This window comes from Argentina anserina, chromosome 5 (assembly GCF_933775445.1).
Source record: "Argentina anserina chromosome 5, drPotAnse1.1, whole genome shotgun sequence".
In the NCBI taxonomy this organism is placed as follows: Eukaryota; Viridiplantae; Streptophyta; class Magnoliopsida; order Rosales; family Rosaceae; genus Argentina; species Argentina anserina.
In genome coordinates, this window is record NC_065876.1 from 16,341,993 (window position 1) to 16,365,606 (window position 23,614).

A 23,614-nucleotide genomic window follows, 5' to 3' on the forward strand; every position below is an offset into this window, starting at 1 on the left:
GCTGAGTGAGAGAGGCGTGAGAGTGAGACGAAGTCTTCTGGAACCCTACGTTTTTCTTCTGCAGTGAAAGCTTATCGAGTCCCCCTAATTTTGGGGCCGCTCCGTAAGCCGAAATATGGGGGACGCGGGGACTGCGTAAGCTCATTAAATGAAATTCCGTGTTTTCACCAAACGTGGGTTTCGGCTTATTTTTGTGTGTAAGGTAGTCCAATCCAATCCAAACCCAGGAAACAAACGTGGCCCTAAGGGGATATAAGTGAGGCTGGACGAAGAGGTCACTACTACAAATTATAGTTTAGCATCATCATTACATTCATACCACCTCATTGCTACCAGAAACCATTTCAATGTAAACACGATCCAAGACATGTCACAAGTGACTTGCGTGCTAGAAAAATATAATCTAACTGCATTACATTTGTAGAGCACCTTTTGCGACTGGAGTGATGATCTATACCCACAGAAGAAATTACCTAGTACCAATCAAACCAAAGGAGGACCTAAAGACAGCCTACACCATAGCTAGTCTGTTTCTGACCTGTTTTCTTGTTCAGCTAACCCTAAATCCATACACGGGCAATAATATTAGTAAAAGAGAAGGAAAAGAACGCAAGAACTTGCACTTGATAAAATTAGGAAGAGAAAACCCATAAGCTTGACAAAACTTCTAGGTCCCCTGGATACCTACACAATGATGTGACATCATAAAAATGAGAAAATTCAGGCCAGTCAAACATGATATAAAAATGGTAATCGCCGGTCTGATAAAGAAGTAAGCAAATGCTGACCTATCACTGGTGAGCATTTGATACAAAATCATCTGGTGATATGGTGTGCTGAGAATCTAATACAGATCCAGCATAGGATATTCTATTATTATGGATGTCGATATGTTGTGTAGACTGTAGAAAAACACCCAGCATAAACTGCATATGTTATCACCTAGATGGAAACATCCTGTATTATTAGAAGCGGTAAAAGAGAAAGGAAGGCAGAAAAAAAGAACAAGAAGAACACAGGGTCGAGCTAGCCGTGTGATAAACATACTGCATTAGCAGTGGAAGTCATCAAAACTAAAGTCCACGACATGAGCTTTACAGGCCACTAAAAGCTGTAAAGACAACAAAGGAAACCAAATTGTGATCAGCTTCACCAGATGAATATTTCAAACTCGGATAGAAACTATTACTTTATAAAAGATCAAATTTATTAATGTCTTCTCTTCTTTTTTAAAAAACCATATTTTTGTGCTGAAGATTTTAGTAAGACAGTCCTGACTTCTCACATCTAATGGCAATGCATAAAACTCATATATTTTAAAATTCTCTTTAAATGGGTATGCTATAAAGCTAAACACAAGCATAGATAGCACCTTAAGCAACAAGCATCACACAGGTCGAAAACAGTAACAACTGAACACACATGACAACCATAAGTACAGCAGACAATGGTTTTGTTACTGAATGAGTGGATACCCAAGCACAATTAATCGCCATATAAAACAGGTAAAATGTAGTGTGTTTGTGTGTTACCTAGGCCACTATATATCCATACAACAAACTGTCAAAGAATACATAATGGCCAATTTAACTATAATTCTTGCAATTTGAATTTAAAAATCTATCAGTTCAAGGGCTTAAAAAGACTCATGCTTCATCTCTAAACTTTGAAACAAGTTTGTGAGCTTGTCTAACAAGAGATACTAATATATTAAAAAAAAAAAAGAGGAACTCTTCCTCACAAAGGTAAATTATGAAATGCAAAGAGACCCCGGAGGAATGAAACAATATAAGCTATTACATTAAAAGGTAATTTTCTTTTCAATGAAGATTGAAGAATCATGAAACAAAGAGAGTACAAGAACAACATATTTAAAAAGGCAGTTGTCTACTGCAAAGTCTAATTAAATTGAGTAGTCAAGCATTCATCAACCATTGAGAATGAAAGCGTCAAGACCGACAATAGGACATTAAGTTTACACATGTACATAATCCTGCTAATCCTTAAACCAATCACTAACTTATTCTAACTCATGCACAACAAGGCTGAGAATATCAAGTCTTTTAGACGAGCTTATATAAAGAAGCAGAATACACGCACAGAGAAGATACAAGAAGTAGAATAGTGTTTTCTCGACGAAAACTACTAGAGCATCACAAACAGAACCAAAAATGAAAAGTCTAGTACTGTTATAGCCAAAATCCTTACGTTACGACTCTAATCAATACTGCAAGCCAAGAAAGCAGCTCATCTCACACTACTAGTACATCAAAAAGTTTGAAGTGAAGACACAGATACAGAAACATTACCAAATCCCAGTGCCAAACAATCACCGCTTCTCCTCCCTCTCTCGATTCCACTGCTCAATTCTTGCTCGCCGCTCCTCGCTCCCTTCCCTCGCCGCCGCTACCGGGCTCCTGCTCCTGCTCCTGGTTCTGCTACGTCTCCTCCTGTCCCTGCTTCTCCTCCCATTCCCTCTATGATCTCTCTCCCTCTCCCTCTCCCTCTGGTGCCGCACCGGGCTCAAACTCCGGCTCCGGCTCCGGCTCCGGCTAGCCCGAAAGCCGCGGTACCTCCCGTACAGCTTCCTCCTCAGCTCCCTCCCAATCTGTTTCACATGCATAAAATTGCAATAACCGCCTCGGTTACAGCTGTTCTCCTCAAACTGGCGACACGTGGCCTCCCGAAAGTCCGTGACGGGGGAGAAGTCGGCGATAATCGGGCGGCCGTTGTAGAACCTGCCCTGGAGCGCGTGGAGCGCAGCCGCGGCCTGGTCCTCCTCCTTGAACAGGACGTAGACGTTGCCGATCATGTGGTCGGCGAGATTGTCGCAGACGTTGAGGCTCTCGATCTCGCCGAACTTGTCGAGCTCCTCGAAGATGTCCTCGTAGAAGTCCTCGAAGTGGTCCTGGATCTTGCGGGGGTCGACGCCGGGGGTGATCATGTCGGGGCGCTGGTACATGTTGGAGAGGAGGAGGGTGGGGCTGATGGTGGGGCGGTTGTGGAGGCGGGAGCAGCGGTCGCCGTGGCGGCACGCGCCGATCTTGAAGTAGAAGGGGCAGTTCACGCGGTCCTTTTCGGTTCCGAATATCGAAGCCAAGTGCTCCGCCATTGCTGCCGCCGCCCTCTTCTTCGGTCCTTTTCAATTCCGGAAGGTTCTATTCTGTTGTAGTTGTAGAGAGCGGAAAAAGCCAAAAACCCTGTGGCCGGTGGCCGGTGGTGGATTAGATGATTCGTCCAACTTACAAAGGCCTCCCTCGTGTGATCCAAATTTAACGACCAGGGACTTAATAATATCGTGGCCGTACACGTGTGACTTTCTTAGTCCAGATCATGGAACGACGTAGTTTTGATGCATTTCCAGTCTCCCCACCTTGATAGTCTGATGCTGGTTTGGAAAGCAAGACTGCAAAAGAGTGTCACAAATATAGAAGGGACATTTTTCACATCAAAATATATTTATGTTGACAATGGTGGTTACTGAAGAAGCATGTTGTGACAATAGGATATAATTAAGAGTGAGTCACGCTATGGCTATAAGGTATGGTTGTAAGCTGTAACATAATATGTAATGCGATGTCAAGGAGAATAATTCCTATCAAGAAAAACTTTGGTTGAGTAAGCGACCAGGAAGTTTGGTAGAGTAAGCGAAACTGGGAGAGAGATAAAATTCATGATTAAAGATGGAGATCTTTACTAATTGAAACCCACATTTCAGCTGCTATCTAGGAAATGTGTCCCGATAATTTTGACTAAGCAACAAAAAACATGTATTTCTATTTCTATTTTACAATTCATAGTACAATCACTGATTGTGAGACAACCAAAATCGTGTAATTGCAATAAACTTCCTAATGGTTTTCTTCCGACAGAAATCATCAAACTCAGCGTAACATGATCGCGAACTCAGAAGTACTTTTACCTAGAGTATATTACATCAAGACAATTCACCTTAACAATACCATCTTTATTTAGCGGATCTTAGTAACCAAATCTTTCATATGCGATGGAACCTAATATATTGATACAGCATCATCTTCAACTTCACTGATTTCAGCAATTAAATGACATTTGATTAAATTATAAGCATGTAGTATAAGACCATTTTTTTCACATGATATGCATGTACTCATAAGGTATAAGTGATCAAATAATTGTGTTTTTGCTCAAAGCTTGATAAGTAATTTTGCATTCAAATAGTCAATACTGTTGTAATTTTATCAGATCCACCGCCTGAAATTAACATATACTGTATTACTCAAAACTAGTCCAGTTGGATTCTCATTTGCCCCTACAATTCGATCATATCCTTTCAGCTTTTGCACCATCCTCCCATCCCTATGTAACAAAGACCTCCATTTTGTGGTTCATCACTACTTGCTTGAGCCACAAAACTCGGGTATCAAGCATTATGTGCAAGGCAGAGAAGGATAGGAAAAATATATAAGATGCTGACACGATCCGGATTTCCTAAAGACAATTTGTTGCTGTGGATAAAGAGTTGTGTAGCAATGAATTGGAAAAAATAAAACCCATCAGAACTCAGAAGGATGAATTGAAACCCACATTTCAGAGAAGCTGCCCTCCTATTAGGTGATACACTAACAGAGAAGGGCATCTAGGACAGCCAGAGTTCAGATCCTCCCTTTCTCCTCATTATAACAAAAAACACCCTGATTCCATGTAGTGACAAGTAGTAATTAAAGGTGGGATGAGAATTACTATAACGACTAGTTTACCTAGTAGTGACTCATCATACTTGGAACTTGACTTCAAGCACAATCAAGGCGCATATCAGAAAAATTGAATTCCATTAATCACACCAGCAATACAATCAGTTATCGTTTCTCATCCAATTAGTGTTCGCCATGAATTTATAAACCTTGAGAAATTCATGTGAAACTAAACAAATCCAACATGAACATTAAAAAGAATTGATAAAGCTGGATCAGACTTTAGAGATATAAAGTTGATCCGCCAATACACCGTACAGTACAACAATACGCGTACAACTTTTGCCTTCATCACCATCACCTGGGAAGACTACTTAGAGGGAAATTGCGTAATGGTTCCCGTCTCAACAATTCTGTTTCTCTGCGCAAAACAACAATGGATGATACTTGTTATAGTGGCTGAAACAAACATATAAACCAACTTAAAACCAACAATAAACAACTATAAATAACATTTGTTATTAGTGGCTGCAACAAAAATATATAACCAACTTAAAACTTAAGGTCTCATCAAACTAGGGCTTACTTCTTCAGCTCTTGCTCTTCACCCTGTCTAGGCTGCACCGTCGATGACTTTGCAACCTCGGCATTCATTTTATGTGTTCTGCAGAAAATTTGAACCAGTCACATAAATAATGATTGATCAAAAGAAATTGATACAACAGAATCTCATCCCTTACAACTACTGCAGAAGTCAAGATCGGTAACTAAAATGCAGTAATTGAATGCACCAAGCTGAGTGAACATGTCCTATAACTCACGATGCACATTCTTCATCAACGAAAATCTCAATGGGTGCACTAGTAGCAGTTGCTCCTCCGACTCGAGGTACAGGTTTTTGTCGAATCTGAAATAATTGAACCCAGTTAGGAGTAAGGAGTTTGAGAAGGCACCGCAATAACATCAAACTAGAAAATTCTGCATAAAAATATATATTGGAGCAGGAGAGCACAGGAACCTTGTATGATGTCCACTTGGAAGGGATTGCAGTATTTTCTTTATTTCTCTCTGCTCTAGGTCCAAGATTGTGCCAAGAATTCAGTTCTCTCTTTGGCACTTCTGATTGGTCAGCGAAATTTGAATCTTCTTTATAAATGCTAAGAGGAACACGATCCCTAAAAAACCAGTAAAACATAAAAATAAACCATAGATCATTGAAAAAAAATATGGTCACATGTAACACAAGTATATGCACATTGAACGAGCAAATCAAACTGAAGGGAAGAATATTGTATAAATACATACAGATGATTTATAATACAAACAGATACAGGCAAAGTGAAGTTTACATAAAGAGATGAAATTAAAATTACACATGCTAGAGGGGCTTCAGACACCATAATATGTATTCAACACACAGCAAAACTAAGACACTTTCAGAGTGATCTTTATTCATGAACATGAGTCCTGTGATGTAATGGCATCACAATGTGTTGAAAATCACTTTCACTGGGTGTTTCATAATTCAGAATCCAAACAAAATAAATTTTTGCATAGCAATCAGTTTCTACTTTTACAAAATATAATAATAATCATTAACAAAGCCCTTCAAACCTTCGTTCCAAATTAACATATAAAATAGGTGTGATTGAACTGATAATGGACAGTGAACTTATTTAGTTTTTAGTGAAAGGTTATAAGTTTACAAGGTTCATAATAGTTCAGGAGAAGTAAAATTACTTGGAATAACCAACTAATATATAGAAGTATGTACCTATCTAGCTTCATGTTCTTCTTCAACAAACCAGAGCTATCACTTGCCAGCGTACCTGCAACATCTCTAAGATTTGAGTAATGCAGGACAACAGTTTCATTTACATCTGAAGGAATATCATAATCCAGAAAGTAACTAACAGTTTTCTCCCTTGGCAAGAACAGTTCCAAAGCTTCGAGTGGGTAAGCATTTCTCTGCTGATTCCTCCTGACCGTCCAAAACGTTTGACTCATAAATGTCTTGTAGAATACCAGAACTAGAATACATCTAGCACAACAAATATAAAGGTAGCATACCTCTGGTGCTTTTGGTGGTTTTCTCATTGAGCGTGCAATAAACTTCCGAAATGCATCATTCAGCTTTTCTATGGGCTGAACATTCCTATGAACAGAATACTGATGGCTTAATGCATGTACGTCATGATTAAGAAATGGAGGAAATGCAATGTTGAATTAAAAAAAAAAACATATGAAGACCTTGATATCCCAATATTCAATAGTTCATTTGCAGCTTTCACTTTGTTCTTGGATTCCATGAGCAAAGCATACGCTATGTAAAACTGAGAATGTGTCTTTCCAATTTCATTTGCTTCTAGAAATTTAAATATCACTTCAGCATCCGCACAATTTTCAGCCTGCGAACAATTTCATTCACCAGACTACATTAGATTAAGAATATGAAATCACCTATAAGGCCAGAGCCAGAACAAATAATGGTAGATTTAATTTAATGGAAAGTAATAGAACCCACATATTCCAACCAGATTTTGAGATAACGGAGATCATCCTTGTAGCGGTCTGAATGCCAAAATGTACGCACACATTGCTCATATATAACAACTAATCCCGAGAAATCTCCACCAGGGGGAAATGCTTCTTGAACCCACTTGATGCACCTATCGCAACATAGGAAGACAAACATAAGGTTCCATTTGGATGAAATTATTTCAAACAAGAATTTGATATTGGTCTGAAAGAGAAAAAAAAACTAAATAACAAAGTAAATAAATATGATTCATATAGCTAATGCAGCACATTTAAAGTGGGTCTACAGACGATACCCAATGGATCGTTGACTGCAAAAGTTCTAACAAGCAATTTAACTGCAGATTATAAAACGAAAACCAAGATTTCAAATCAATCCCTTCGAATGAACCCTACACAATCCCTTCGAATGAACCCTACACAATTGGAAAGGATGAAAAAAAGACTTCAAATTTACACTGATACAATGAAAAAAGATGGAAATAGAACCAGTTATATGTGATATGAGAGAGGATTATGATCCCATCAGTAGTCAGTACTATATTAACTAATTTGCAATGCATTTGAATAAGTCCACAAATGAATTGCAACTCCCTGCTCTCCTCTATTTCCCTCTTATTCAGATCCAGGTTTAAATGAAATGCAATAGTTTAGTTAAGGAATTCAGCTATGTAACTTAATAGTAAAAGAATCCTAAATCTCAAATCAATCTTCCTAATGAACCGTAAGGACAAGACCCAATGATAAAGATGAAATGTAAACATCGAAAACTGAGAGTAGTCGTTACTCACTTGAGCCATGGTTGCAGAGGGTCATCTCCTTCATACTCATCAATAGCTTGAATCAACCGCCTTAACATTGAAAACAAAAACAAATCAAAATCAAAGCAAAAATGGGGCATACATGTGAATCAAAAACAACGAAGCGAATGAATACAAAGTATAGCGAAGAAGAAGACCTTCGTTGTTCAAAGAGGGACTTCTTGTGTTGATTGTCAGTCTGAGCTTTGAGAGCGTCGTTCAAGATTTCAACTTTACGGCCTCTCTTCAATGGCCTGACGTTCTCCTTAAACAGCTCCCACTCGTTCCCCGTCTCTTGATTCGACGCCAGGAACTCGGATTCAGGATCCAACACCTCTATTCTCTCTATTTCTATTCCACTGTCCGCCATACTGAATCAAATATCAAAAAATTCAAACTTTACAATTGAATCTGAGGAGAAATCGAAAACCCATTAAATTTGGAGAATGCCCAGAACAAGGAACTATATGATCATCAATATCTTCATGTTTGGTGTTCAGAGGTTTCAAAAATAACGAAAAAGGGGGAAACTTTGGTGAGATTTGAAGCTTACCTGCAGATACCGGCAATAGTGCAATTCAACGGAGATTGAAGAAGATCGGAGGGATAAGTGAGAGGAATCTTCGGTGGTGAAGAGATTTGAAGATAGAAAATGTAGGAAAGAGGAATGTGAGATGAGAATGGCGGTGGTGCTCTATTGAAGAAAGTTTTGTGCAAGTTTTGTTGTTTCCTATTTTAGCTTTATGTGAAGTTTGAAATAAAACGGCTACCCCCGAGATCTACAAGTAGAGCACACTCGTATGGTCCTCTCAAAGAATATTAAATTGTAATTAAGAGAATACTATTACTTAAAGGTAAGTTTTTATGAACTGAAAATTGTTGCATTTGAGACTACTTTTTTTTTAATAAGTAAAGTTCATTCAATAAAATTTGTCGGCATAAGGCAAGAGACTATACAATACCTTGAATAAGAAATGGGGGCTGAACAACCAATTCAGCTCACCATAAAAATGAGAGTCTAACTCATTACAAACCAATTCAGCTCACTGTAAGGAGAGTCTAATAAAAGCTAGAACAATCTCATTTCCTAAGACACATTACATCTATATCCTTACCTCGTCGAAAACACACAATTGTGACACAAACAATACAGAAGCACCCTAAAAAACATAGAGACTACCCTACTCCGTATCAGACTCGGAGAAGAAAACAACAAAATTAAAATAGCAAGAACTCCTCCCCTGTAGGGTTAGAGCCCATAATTTGTATAGTTTTCTCTAGAGGTGGGGATAAATTACTTGAATCCCGATCTCATCCTGATTCTGTCCTGAAATTTACCAGGACAAGACGGGATGGAAGTTTAAAAATGTTAGTCTCTTCCCGATCCCGTCCTGTTTTATTACAGTGGAATGGGATGTGGGACGAATAAATTGTATCTCACTCCGTCCCGTCCCACTTTAAATTTCATTTGAATTTCAACCATCAAATATTTTATCATCACCATACATTTATAATTTATGAGATCACCTTAGATGCATTTGATAAGGAAATGACTAACTTCAAAGAATGCATCTTGGACCTTGGTTCATTTTCTAAAGATAAACAAGTGCCGGTTAATTTATCATTAATATATAGTTCGAGTTATATGATATAAATAAATACGATTCGTATATTGTAAATTTATATGAACTTAGCAATTAGAACATATCTAATCTTATATACAATATATAATTATATATGTTTCCCATGTATGATAACACTAAAATTGTCATGTACAATATCTATAACGCTATAATTTAAATGATTAATTTAATTTTATAATAATTAAACTCATGGTATCGAAGTAGATGGTGAAATATATTTTGAACAATCTATATGTTTCTTCTATTACAATAATTCGTACTAAAATTTTATTTGTGGTAAATTAAGTATTTATTATTTAAAGTCTGGGAATGTGGGATAAGCCCAATCTCGATGGGATTGATCCCGGGTGGGACGAACTTTAAAATACGAATCTCGTCCTGATCCCATACCAAATTTAATGAGTGGGATTGACGCGGGATTACCTTCATCCCGTCTCATCTCGTTTCGTGCCCACCCCTAGTTTTCTCTACTTGAAACCCAAGCCCAACAAAGGGCCCATACTTAGTTACTATGGGCACCCATCTTCCAACTCTACAACCCCATTAGATCTGGCGACAAGCTTGAGACCACAACTTGGAGACTTGTAACGTCGTCTCCTTATGTCGTTGATCAGCCGCAACTCCCGAGTTGTGGAAACCCAAAGAGGCGTGACCCAAGCTCTACCGTTGCTTATCCTTCACCAATCAGAATCGGATTCTCGCTGATGTAAACTCTTGGCTGGGTTTTGATAAAAAACCAAAGTCCACTAAACTACTCACTCGAGATCTCATCACCGCCGATCTGTTGTGCTTTGTTCAAACCCAACATGACTGTCGTTCAACTGCTAATGGAACGCCGGCGTCTACCTCGAAACCGTAGGGTTCGATTGCTCACTCCAATGATGGCGACACTGTTCCCTTATCCTCAAAATTAAAATTACATGTACATAGTCAAAATGTTGCATTTAAGACTACTAATTTGGTTTGTAAGATGAATAAATAACTCATAAATGAATAATAGTTTCAAATAATAATAAAAATAATAATAATAATAAGGATAAAATACTGGTCACTCCTCACAGTTTTACAAATTCGACAGTTTACTCCTTCAAGTTTCAATTTAAACTTATCACTCTTTATATTTTTCAAATTCGAGCAATCTGGTCATTCTGTCATCTTTCCATCCAATTTGGGTGTTAAGTCCATCCAATTTATGTTTGCCCAAAAAAACAACTTAACACTCAAATTGGATGAAAAAATGACAGAATGACCAGATTGCTCGAATTTGAAAAGTATAAGGAGTGATCAGTCGAAATTGAAACTTGAAGGAGTAAACTATCGAGTTACTAAAAATTAGAGGAGTGACTAGTATTTTGTTCTAATAATAATAATAATAATAATAATACATCAACATAGATACTGTTTTGCTGATATTCTTCAAAAGACAATACAAAATATTGTATTCAAAATAATATGACATAAGAAAAACAAAAAACAGGTTAGTGACTCAATGATCGTCGATACACCCTCCTTTGTTCTCGCTCTTGCGAAAATTGGAGAAAGTACAACTATAATCTGTACATTGCACAACACAACAAGAAAAGGTAAAATTACTAAAGTATAATGTTTATATTATAAATAGCTAGCTCATAGTAACATACTTTTGTGCTCAAGAATTGAAAAGAACTCCTAGTTTTTAACCTCTATATGTAATAAAAGTGTTACAGAATAATGTAATACGCATCAAAATAGGGAGAAACAACATCTTTATTCATTGATAATAGAGGCATTTATATATGCATTACATTGAGTATCCCGTAGATTCAGTGATTATATATATTTCCTTATCTAGACTAGCATATACTAATTATGACTATATACACTAGAAGATTACGGAGAGTAATTCTCCTACAACACTCCCCCTTGTATGGCGATCCTAATGTGTCATGGTGCATAACCGTTGCCTCGGTAAAAACTTTGCCAAGCAAAACAAAAACCTCTTGGGTAAAATAAAATCTTGGTCGAATGGAAAAAAAGCACAATGCACCAACTACAATTGAAGATAACATGTGGTATAGACTCCCCCTGAAGTGTGCAAAATAACTCCCCCTGATCGGTAAGTCAATCTCAAAGTTTAAATAAATTAGCTTATACGAAAGCTCTTCACATTCTTCAAAAATAGCAATGAGTCAATGATTTGAATATCAAATCTCGCCAAATTATTAAATCAAAAATGTATACTTATATGTACATGGATCAAAAGAAATAGAATTGCATAACAACTCAAAATTAAAGTTTGCAATGAAAAACAGATTCACGCGTGGGATGACCTTCAGGCACTTAAACAGTCATAACTTCTTCAATAAAATAAGTATGGATGAACCGTAAACAGTTATGGAAAGTACACACCCGTGGCTTTCCATTGATATATGGTTCACAACCTAGTCCATTCTGAGCTAATCACAAAGCTCTGTCGAAATTAACTCAGTTGCAGGTTCCAAACAGATCCGTCCAAGTTTACTAAAACAGTTATAACTCACCCAATAGAATAGATATGGTCAAATGATTAATGTTCCTGGAAAGTAGACACATATATCATTCCAGTGGTACTCAATGCACCATTTTGTAACAATCGAGTTGCCCTATAGGTCACGTGGAAGTTGACCTACGAATATGGGCAGATTCTGAAATAACTTCATTTTAGTGTCTTTTATGTTGGGATATAGGATTTAATGTCGTAGCGTGCTATGATCAAACATTGAAATATGTGTGGGCGCATTCAGCCATCATCTTGGCCTTACAAGTTTAAACCGAATGAAATATTGAGTCAAGTATAATACAACAAGTGCATGCATACACATATCGTACTTAAATGGAGAGTTTCATCTCTTAAGACTTATCGTTGCTCATACGGGGGAAACATATCTTCTCCTGAATTCAACTGATTCATGGAATACTTATAGACATTAGTTTAATGTCCTTACTGCCTTTAGCTAACTGATGAATAACATCATCAATAACGGTCATCACTTTCGAGACCTAGTATTCTCAAGATCATTTCATTCTAAGTACATTTGCATGCAATATTACATATCCCCAGACAGTTATGGATAAATTACTTATGCGTAACGAGGGCCCTAGCTATAAGCTCTAATCGTTTAATTATCGCTCCTACTCATCCATTCTTCATAATAAACATGGGATTACAGGATGTTCAACATATATCCTGCCATGCAATAAAAAGTCTTCGAAGTGAATTCTCCTACTTATCCAGTCTAATAGACTTGATTGGATGACCAAGGTGGTGAGCCTTGAGTTTTAAGTATGGGACTTCAGAATTGCAGCATTTGGCTCTTAGTTCATCAAGAGTCCATCACACTTCATTTTAATATCCCTACCTTAATCAAGTTATTGCGCTATGTGGTTTAGAGGCACTTGAATTAGGTTAAAACTAATCAATTTGGAATCTTTATCTACATCTCTTAACTTAGTCTCAATAGAGATGATATGTAACCACAAGTTTCAAATTTAGTTGTTTTGGAAACTACCTAACTGACAAGGTATTATAATGACAACCCGTCTCATATTTGATTCCAGTGCGTTTTGTCAGAGAGTTTGCGCCTTAAGGTGAGTCTAAACTCTTTTCTTTCTCACTACGCCTAATAAAGGTATAACCGATAGGATTTACATGTGCAATGTTGGCATTAGCTGACCAATGACTTATCTCTTTGTTAAAACTGGATCCTACGACTTTCAAAGAGGTTGTGGCGGCGACATGGGTCGATCATCACCATCAATTCATGCCGGATAGCACTTTTCATGTAGGCCAATCTACAATCTTAGAATTTTTCTTCAATAGATTATGTATGGTTCGACATCAAACTAATTCAACATCGTCAATCTTCGAGATCTCTTATTTGGATTAGTATTGACATTGAGGTGTCTCCCAATGATAACCATCATCCAAGAAAACAGACGAGTGGGTATCATTGATCATAGATCAAGTTGTGCCATAACTCGCAATCAACAAGCATTATTGAACCACGGCCTACTGACACCATCTAACATATTTGTAGAGTCACCATGTCACCAATAAAGAGTGACTACATGTCTATCTGTCAGACATCAATCCTTACAGGTATAGTTGTAGCATGTATCTCTAATATCATCACTTCCATTTGAAGGACTATTAGTAACATGATTAGGCACAGTGAGACAAACCATGACAAAACCAAGTCGTTGAACTTGAACAAACTCGTTCTTCTCTCCCCCTAATGACGGGGAGACTGGCTCATCAAAAGTGACTAAACGAGATTGTTGTTAAGATATTTATATAAGCAGAAATAGCTGGAAGTTCACATCATATTCAAAGACAAAATTTAACATCAAATAACTCATCATTATGTGCTTATGGAGGTGCAATTTGGCATATAAAATATGTGGACGATAAACTGTTAATATAATCCGTTAACTAACATGCATATTGTTAGACTTGAAACACAAACATGTGAATCGTTACAACCGTAACGTCAATGATGGTGGTATAGATGATACCGTAAAACAAGACATACTACAAGCCATAGCTTATGGTTCGAATTGTTGGTTCGTTGGAAAGCCTACGCACATCAATGACCAATATCGAACCTTTGTTTTACACTTCCTTGAATGGTTCGCTAACTTTCGGAACCCCGAATGCTATGAAATTTTAGGAGCCAGTAAATATGGGTATTAGAAATTCAATGCCACTGATATCACTATCGAAACCGGTTGGAAAATCACTGAACCAGCCGGAATACCCGCCAGAGGTCAGTGACCACTTGTGTCGAGCGGTTTACTACGTTCTATGTCTCCAAATTGGCTCACATTTTGTGAGTAGGTAGCCTTGGATGTTAGGAATCAGTGCCCGTAAGTAGCACCTCAATATTCTACCTAAATATAGGTGAACCAGTCCTCACAATGACAAGTACGCAATCTTGAAATTTTAGGCTTTTTCGACTTTTGTCATTATTTTGGGTGCTCTATAACATCTAAGTGTTATGTTTGAGTTTAACCATGATATATGTATCACCATAAGATATTTTAGCCTCAAAGTGAATCATGATAAGCCAATTTCAGCTTCCATCTTATGTCTCATTCTCTTTAGCGTAGGAGGGTGTATGCCACTCTTAAACTATGCTAAAGAATAGGCTTGGAGAATGAGCACAGTCAATGAATGATCATAGAGGAGGCATATGCACTGGCTAACGCATAGATTACGTCTCCATTACTTTGGAGGAATTATATTGATCCCTATAACATCTTTGCCCAAAATAATAGCCTATGAGAGTCACCGATTTATTAAACCGAATCATAGTAACATGAAAGAACATAATTCACAGTATATCGACTCTTGAGATGTGCTCCATCATTAGAAGCGATATATAAGAACTTTTTCACAATGAGTTTCGAGGTGATACATGTTGGCATAAGTATTGCCTTCAAGTAGCTTATCATCTCACCAATTTCATTCATGGTTTTTGTTGTTAATTCATCAACGTAGACAACTACAATAGCAAAACCAATTCATAGGTTTAATTGTTCTCTTGATGCATAAAATCATGTGACTTGAATCATAATGTCATAAGACATTGTTCTCTTCATAGTCACAATGGATTAAAAACTAAATCCATTAATAGCTATAAGTTCTTCAAGCTATGCACTCAAAGTCTCTTGAACATATTCATAAACAAGAATATAGAGACAAGTAGTCTTATGTTAAGACATAAATATCACAAAACAAAGCTCGACAAGTGCACTGATATAGTCTGAAATGAGTTTGTAGGTGATAAATAATGTTGGCACAAGGATTGTCTTCAAGTAGCTTATCATCTCACCAATTTTTATATATGGTATTGTTATGAATTCATCAACGTAGACAACTACTATGACGAACACCATTTCATAGGTTCAATTGCTCTCTTAATGTATAAAAGCATGCGACTTGAATCATAACACCATAAGGCATTGTTCTCTTCGTAGTCACAATGGTTTAAAAACTAAATCGATTAATAGCTTTAAGTTCTTATAGTTATGCACTCAACGTCTCTTTAACATATTCATAAATAAGAATATAGAGACAAGTAGTCTTACATCGAGACATATAAATATCACAATATAAAGCTTGGCAAGTGCACTAAAGTAGTCTTGAACTGCTGCATAATGTTACTTCAGGATTTTGGGACACTTAAACATTATACACGAGTGATTTTGACATGCATATACACCATAGATCCAAATACAAGGATTGTTGTTGTCTAGGCATACCCAAAACGGTTACCAACGTAAAAAAAATAGAACCAAAAAGGCTAGGAGTTCGTGAGAAGGCCATGCGGGGGAGGCTCTGTGTTAGGGGCCGCACTTGTAAGGCCGCAAGCAACCTTGTCCAAGGTCATGAGTCATGCCTATGGCCGGTTGCTTGCATGCTAGTGGCAGTATTGTAATTTATATTTTCTGTAATTTCCTTTATTAAGTTGGCTCATGGTGGGAAGGTTCCATGTTTCCCCCTGCCAAGTCTAGTTTTGCAAAATATGCTATTATAGGGAGGGGTTCCTAGGCGGCGACGGTTGGCCTACGGAACTAGTATAGGTAAGCACATGTACTTGCGCCTCCCTTAACGTCTTACCATCAATAAAGAGAGGAATTATTCAATCATCTGTGCCCCGTGAGATCATTTCTTGTTGCCTACTCGATCATTCACTTGTTCATGAGATTGTCCCTTACAATTATATAAATTGTGTTCTTGCTTGTTGCTAGCACTATATTAATATCGTGTGGTTTCATTGTCCCTTGCAAGGTATTCATTTGGCTAACTTGCTTCTCATTCAACGATTAGCAAGTGCCGCACGGTCCTACTTGTGCTTTGCAAAGTCGGCCCGTGACAGTTGGTATCAGAGCCGGCTTGGCTCAAGGCTCTTGCGATGACGGGAAGAATGACCAACCAACAACGATTCGATTTTTATGATCAGCAACTCGGTGAACTTGCGGGAGTCCCGGATAGATTGATTGACATTACCTCCATGCTGGACCGTGTCGACCTAGAAAGGTTGGTGACACGGGTGGAGAACCTTGAGGGGTTAAGGGACCGAGTTGCGGCCCTAGAAAATGGTGAAGCTCCCAGGGGAGGAGCAAGAGAAGGTTTTGAAGAGTTGGAAGCACGGGTTACGGCCCTAGAGATGGAAACGCCCAAGAGAAGGGCAAGATATGAGGAAGAGCAAGGCGCTGCCTCACTAGAACAATTGGGGGCGATGAGTGATGCCCTCGACACTTTACGTGTGACGATGGACACTATGGCGGATGACGTCCGAGCCACCATCGATGCATTCAAAAACGAGCTGATGGAGATGAACACTAAGCTCAATCTAACCATCCGTGTGATGGACAACCAACCTGTGACGGACTACAGGAAGGTTAAGATACCGGAACCTCAAGCTTATGGAGGGGCAAGAGATGCCAAGGAGCTTGAGAATTTCCTCTTTGATATGGAGCATTATTTCCGAGCCGTAAAAGCTGACTCGGAAGAGGTGAAGTTAAACATGGCAACAATGTATTTGTCAGGAGATGCCAAATTATGGTGGAGAACAAAATACAATGATATTCAGAGGAAGGTTTGCTCCATCGAAACATGGGAAGACCTCAAGAAGGAACTTAAAACTCAATTCCTTCCAGAGAATGTGGATTACATTGCAAGAAGGCAATTGAGGGAGTTGAAACACACCAACAACATTAGAGAGTTTGTGAACAAATTCTCCATGATCATGCTTGATCTCCCAGACATGTCCGAGAAAGATCGGTTGTTCTATTTCCTCGAGGGATTAAAGCCATGGGCTAGAACGGAGCTTCAAAGACAAAGGGTCCAAGATTTGGCCTCCGCTCAAGTGGCAGCTGAAAGATTAACTGACTACACATTCGAAGAAAACTCTGCAAGAAGAAACTCATCTTTTGCGAATGTGAACGTCAATCGAAGCGTGAGACCAGGACAAAGCAAAAGTGGGGGAGGGGAGTCAAGATTTTCAAATTCTGGAGGAACAGATAAAAGATTTAGCAATGTGAGAGACACAGCTTCCTCCAAGCCAGCAGTCTCAACAGGGGTGTTTACTCCACGCCCATTTAACTCTGCTGGCTTCACCCCAAGACCCTTATCATGCTTCTTATGTAGGGGACCTCATAGAGTAAATGAGTGTCCTCACAAGACTGCTTTGTCAGCTCTACAAGCCCAGATTTCAGCAAAGGAGAATGAGGATCGACAAGAGGAGGTAGAAGAACATAGCCACATGGGGGCATTGAAATTCCTGAATGCGGTTGAAAGGCAGCCCTCTGTGACAAAGAAGCTCTTACCCAAGGGCCTAATGTTCGTAGAGGGAAGCATAAATGGGAAGGTCGCCAAGAGTGTGATGATAGACACTGGCGCTACCCACAACTTTATATCGAAAATGGAAGCACGAAGGCTGGGGTTGGAGTACGAGAAAGACATGGGCCATATGAAAGCAGTTAACTCCTCACCCTCACCCACTGTAGGGTTGTCAAAAGGGGTGTGCCTGAAGTTGGGTAATTGGGAAGGAAAGACAGATTTGGTGGTTGTGCAGATGGACGATTTCGACGTTATATTGGGGATGGAATTCATGCTGGAAAACAAAGCCATTCCCATTCCTAATGCTCAAAACCTGTTAGTAATGGGGGAGAGACCCTGTGTTGTGCCGGCCAAGGTGGTGTCACCAAGTGAGCCTCGCCTTCTGTCGGCCCTCCAACTTAAGAAGGGCGTGAAGCGCCAAGAACCGACATATGTTGTCGTCCCCCTGATAAAAGATGGGAGTGGGAATGAGATAGTACCGAAGGAGATCATGGGAATCTTAGAGAGCTACAAAGATGTGATGCCATCGGAGTTACCTAAAGAGTTGCCACCCAGGAGGAATGTAGATCATGAGATCGAGTTACTCCCAGGGGCTAAACCGCCTGCGAGGGCACCATATAGGATGGCTCCTCCAGAGTTGGCAGAATTGAGGAAGCAACTTGGGGATCTATTGGAGGCAGGCTTCATTCAGCCTTCTAAGTCACCATTTGGCGCCCCGGTACTATTCCAGAAGAAACATGATGGGACTTTGCGATTGTGTGTAGACTACCGAGCTCTCAACAAGGTCACCGTGAGGAACAAGTACCCTATACCCCTGATTAATGACTTGTTCGACCAACTCAGTGGGGCCAAGTACTTCACAAAGCTAGACCTTCGCTCGGGGTACCATCAAGTCCGCATCGCAAAAGGGGATGAGTACAAGACAGCATGTGTCACCTGATACGGAGCCTTTGAATTTCTGGTAATGCCGTTCGGATTGACTAATGCACCTGCTACCTTCTGCACATTGATGAACCAAGTCCTCAGTGACCTGTTGGATAGATTTGTGGTGGTGTATCTGGACGATATTGTGATTTATAGTTCCACTTTGAAAGAGCATGTGGAACACTTGAGGGTGGTGTTTCAACGGTTGCGAGACAACAAGTTGTATGTGAAGCGAGAAAAGTGCTCCTTCGCGCAAGATACTATAAAGTTCTTGGGTCATATCATAGAGAGGGGAAGAATTAGGATGGATATGGAGAAAGTAAGGGCCATTGAAGAGTGGCAGAGTCCCAAGAATGTGAAGGAGTTGCGCTCTTTCCTTGGACTAGCCAATTACTACCGGCGGTTCATTGAGAAGTACTCTGAAAAGACAACTCCCTTAACCGAACTGTTGAAGAAGGGAGTGGTGTGGAACTGGGGCGAAGGCTGCGAGAAGGCCTTCCAAAACTTAAAGCAAGCTGTTATGAAAGATCTTGTTCTTACCCTGCCAGATTTAAACAAGCCATTTGAAGTGCAGACAGATGCGTCTGACTTCGCTCTAGGCGGGGTCTTATTGCAACAAGGACACCCTGTGGCATACGAGAGCCACAAGCTCTCAACAGCAGAGAGAAGATACACAGCGCATGAGAAAGAGATGTTGGCTGTGATTCATTGTTTGAGAACTTGGCGACACTATCTACTGGGGTCGAAGTTTGTAGTGAAGACCGATAACTCCGCGGTTAGTCACTTCCTAACACACCCAAAGTTGACACCAAAGCAAGCCCGTTGGCAAGAATTTCTCGCGGAGTTCGACTTCCAATTTGAGTACAAAGCGGGCAGCACGAACCAAGTTGCAGATGCCCTCAGTCGCAAGGCCGACCTTGCTGCCCTTCGGATGTTGGCTACTATGTCTGGCAGTGTGGTAGCCATAAATGTTAAGGAAAGGGTCAAGGAGAACTTAGAGAAAGATCATGTGGCTCAAGCTCTGGACAAGCTAGTGAAAGAAGGGAAAAGCCGTAGATTTTGGATGGAAAATGGTCTATTGATGACCAAAGGAGGGAGGATGTATGTTCCCCGAGCCGACGGATTACGAATGATGTTAATGAGAGAATGCCATGACACTCTATGGGCAGGCCACCCGGGGTGGCAAAGAACCCACGCACTACTCAAGCAGGGCTACTACTGGCCCCAAATGCGAGATGATGTGATGGAGTACACAAGAACTTGTCTAACATGCCAACAAGACAAAGTGGAGCGACAGAAGACTCCGGGATTGCTGGAACCACTATCAGTACCAAGCCGTCCATGGGAGAGTGTCTCCCTGGACTTCATTACCAATTTGCCTAAGGTGGGAGAGTTATCTGGCATCCTAGTGGTGGTGGACAGGTTCTCAAAATATGCAACCTTTGTACCAACTCCAAAACATTGCTCTGCCGAAGACACAGCGGCCCTTTTCTTCAAGCATGTGGTGAAATACTGGGGAGTACCACACAATGTTGTCAGCGACAGAGACACCAGATTCACAGGGTCATTCTGGGTGGAGTTATTTAAGCTGCTTGGGTCCGAACTCAACATCTCTTCGAGTTACCACCCCCAAACGGATGGACAGACTGAGAGATTTAACTCCATGCTGGAGGAGTATTTGAGGCACTTTGTCCATGCCAATCAGAAGAACTGGGTAGAGCTACTCGATGTGGCACAATTTTGTTTCAATTCAAAGAAGAGCTCCGCCACCAACAAGAGTCCCTTTGAAGTAGTCAATGGCCAACAACCACTCTTACCTCACACAGTGCAGGAGGTGTATAGAGGCAAGAATCCTCGTGCCTTCAACTTCACCAAAGAATGGAAAGCCAATGCCGAGATTGCTCAAGCTTACTTGGAGAAGGCGGCTGGGAGAATGAAGAAGTGGGCAGATCAAGGCCGTAAACCCCGGGAGTTCCAAGAGGGGGACATGGTCCTTGTCAAGTTGCTGCCCGAACAACTCAGATTTCTTCGCTCTAAAGATAGGCGGTTGTTTCGAAAATATGAAGGCCCGCTTCCTGTGATTTCGAAGGTGGGGAAGTGTTCATACAAGATCGCCATACCCCCGTGGATGAAAGTTCACCCGGTATTCCATGTTAGCAACCTCAAGCCGCACCTGCCAGACCTTGAAGATCAAGCCCGAAACCATCCTGTTCGTGAGCATGTGGAGATCAGATCAACCAAGCCGAAGGAGGTGGAGGAGATTCTAGCAGAAAGAGTTGTGAGCACATTTAAGAGTCCAGGGCGTAACCAAGCAGTTCAAGAGCGTCCGCGCCAGCAGTACTTGGTGAAGTGGAAGGGGTTTGGAGATGAAGAAGTCAGCTGGGAGAATGTCGAAGCACTAAAGAAGTTCAAGCAGAAGATTGAAGACTTCAAGTCCAAGGCAGTCGTCGAGAGCGCCGACAGCTTTAGTGGGGGAGGATGTTAGGGGCCGCACTTGTAAGGCCGCAAGCAACCTTGTCCAAGGTCATGAGTCATGCCTATGGCCGGTTGCTTGCATGCTAGTGGCAGTATTGTAATTTATATTTTCTGTAATTTCCTTTATTAAGTTGGCTCATGGTGGGAAGGTTCCATGTTTCCCCCTGCCAAGTCTAGTTTTGCAAAATATGCTATTATAGGGAGGGGTTCCTAGGCGGCGACGGTTGGCCTACGGAACTAGTATAGGTAAGCACATGTACTTGCGCCTCCCTTAACGTCTTACCATCAATAAAGAGAGGAATTATTCAATCATCTGTGCCCCGTGAGATCATTTCTTGTTGCCTACTCGATCATTCACTTGTTCATGAGATTGTCCCTTACAATTATATAAATTGTGTTCTTGCTTGTTGCTAGCACTATATTAATATCGTGTGGTTTCATTGTCCCTTGCAAGGTATTCATTTGGCTAACTTGCTTCTCATTCAAAGATTAGCAAGTGCCGCACGGTCCTACTTGTGCTTTGCAAAGTCGGCCCGTGACACTCTGCATAGGCCGTGCAGGGGCTGCGGGAGGGGGGCTGCGGGGGGGGGGGGGGGGGGGGGGGCCTCGCAGGGGGCTGCAGGGAGGCCTTGCAAGGGCTATAGGGGTCTCGGCATGGGGGCTGCAGGGCAGCTGCAAGGGTGTTGTCGAATGGGCTGCCAATGGCCTAGGGGCCTAGTTAAGAGCTCGGCCAATTTTTTTATGCCATTAGGGGTAAAACCGGGCGGCGGACGGAACATCTTAGCGATACTGCCAAGACCGTAACTCGCGAACCTTTTATAGTTTGCCACTCCCCTAATCTTATACGAGCGTTAGTTCATGAACTTTGTGAAAACATCACCATATTTTAAAACGGTAGAATATATAGTGCATTACATGACATGTAACACTACAAATCATCACCAAAACAAAGTGGAAACATGTCATAACAAGACATCAATCAAGGCTTCATCATGCCAACGAGGCATAAATGTGCTACAACAAGCATTGTCGGTTCGACATAAGCCGAGAGCAAGTGCTCATGGCTCATAGTCTTTCGGCGTGTTGCAATGCTAGTTTGCAACGTTTTGATCAAAATCAATAGATGATGACCTAATCTACCAAAAATTATGGAGAACCGAAACAGATGTATAATAACAATATCAAAGATCATATCAGTGTGCATTGTGCCACACAAAGATCGTGTAAGCCTGACTTATGTCACAATTTAAAATGTGGGCTTATGTAGGTAGCGCCATGTAGTATGTAATGTCTTACATTGCATTAACATTTATTTTTGGTAATGAAACCACAAATGCATCGAGACATTCTAGTATATGTTCGTTTACTTGAACTACATGAGAATTTTATAGCCAACAATTGGATTGAGATCTTGACCATGAAATCAATTTAAAGTGTAATGATTTAGTAACTATAGTCACACTAGTGCGGTGAATACATTCACAAAAACTGGGGAAAATACACGGATTTATAGTCATTCAGACTATTAACCGAAGCATTTATGCGTCATTATTTTCATTTTATAACCGCAATGTATAATTGCTTTTGTAATTCATGTAATAGTGAGAAGATATTCTCATGTTCTTTCATATAATGAGTATTGTTTCAAGAACTTCTCATATCTCGCTCTTGTATATTTTGACCATAATGTTTATGTCTTTTAATGAAATGATGTTGCACCAAAAGAAATTAATCCGGACTTGGGGCATAAACACATCCAACATGATTATACCAAATTTTAAGCACATGTTGCGGTCAACAAGAGGGAAGATTCATTAGTATCAATACGATACAACTTCCAAGTACTAAATTAGAGGTTAAGTCCCAAGGTATGGTAACTCAATTCAATAAACCGTGACAAATTCTATCATAATGGTATAAGTGACAATTTCAGTCACAAACCGGTGGTATAAGCGATAATTTTCGTCGCAAACCAATCTTTGTCCTTTTTTTTCAAACTTGTAGCTACACACAACGGCTATGGATAGTAACAGCGGCACTTCCAGCCGCTCCTAAAACTCGGTACCAGGGGAATCATATCCATGTATACCACTCGAGAAGCGAAAGAATCGGGTTGAAAAGAAAAGAGAGGTTGAAAGTCCCCGATGAAAGACAAAATTTAGAGGAATTTAAATTGCATGAAAGCAGCAACGTTAA

At 40.1% G+C, this 23,614-nt stretch overlaps 2 protein-coding genes across 5 annotated transcripts; both read right to left on the reverse strand.

Annotated features, from left to right (window-relative positions):
- Nucleotides 1–252: 252 nt before the first annotated feature.
- LOC126793603 (splicing factor U2af small subunit B-like) lies at nt 253–3,224 on the reverse strand. 4 transcript variants are annotated; one of them, XR_007672081.1, is made up of 4 exons: nt 2,310–3,224; nt 1,048–1,111; nt 789–942; nt 253–684 (listed from the first exon to the last, which is right to left on the reverse strand). XR_007672081.1 is itself a non-coding variant. In XM_050520169.1 (2 exons), the coding sequence occupies exon 1, from the start codon at nt 3,110–3,112 to the stop codon at nt 2,330–2,332; it is 783 nt and encodes a 260-aa protein (XP_050376126.1). In that variant the 5' UTR covers nt 3,113–3,224; the 3' UTR covers nt 253–560; nt 2,310–2,329. The 4 variants fall into 4 exon arrangements, 2 of the variants coding, with proteins under 2 accessions (XP_050376126.1, XP_050376125.1); XR_007672082.1 differs by lacking the exon at nt 1,048–1,111; XM_050520169.1 differs by lacking the exons at nt 789–942; nt 1,048–1,111 and having other exon boundaries at nt 253–560.
- Nucleotides 3,225–4,794: 1,570 nt separating this feature from the next.
- On the reverse strand, nt 4,795–8,721 carry LOC126793599 (mitotic spindle checkpoint protein BUBR1). The gene is made up of 12 exons (XM_050520163.1): nt 8,565–8,721; nt 8,170–8,382; nt 8,003–8,062; nt 7,198–7,342; nt 6,924–7,081; nt 6,744–6,828; nt 6,588–6,654; nt 6,448–6,502; nt 5,692–5,848; nt 5,495–5,580; nt 5,260–5,337; nt 4,795–5,094 (listed from the first exon to the last, which is right to left on the reverse strand). The coding sequence occupies exons 2-12, from the start codon at nt 8,379–8,381 to the stop codon at nt 5,031–5,033; spliced, it is 1,167 nt and encodes a 388-aa protein (XP_050376120.1). The 5' UTR covers nt 8,382; nt 8,565–8,721; the 3' UTR covers nt 4,795–5,030.
- Between the last annotated feature and the right edge of the window lie 14,893 nt (nt 8,722–23,614).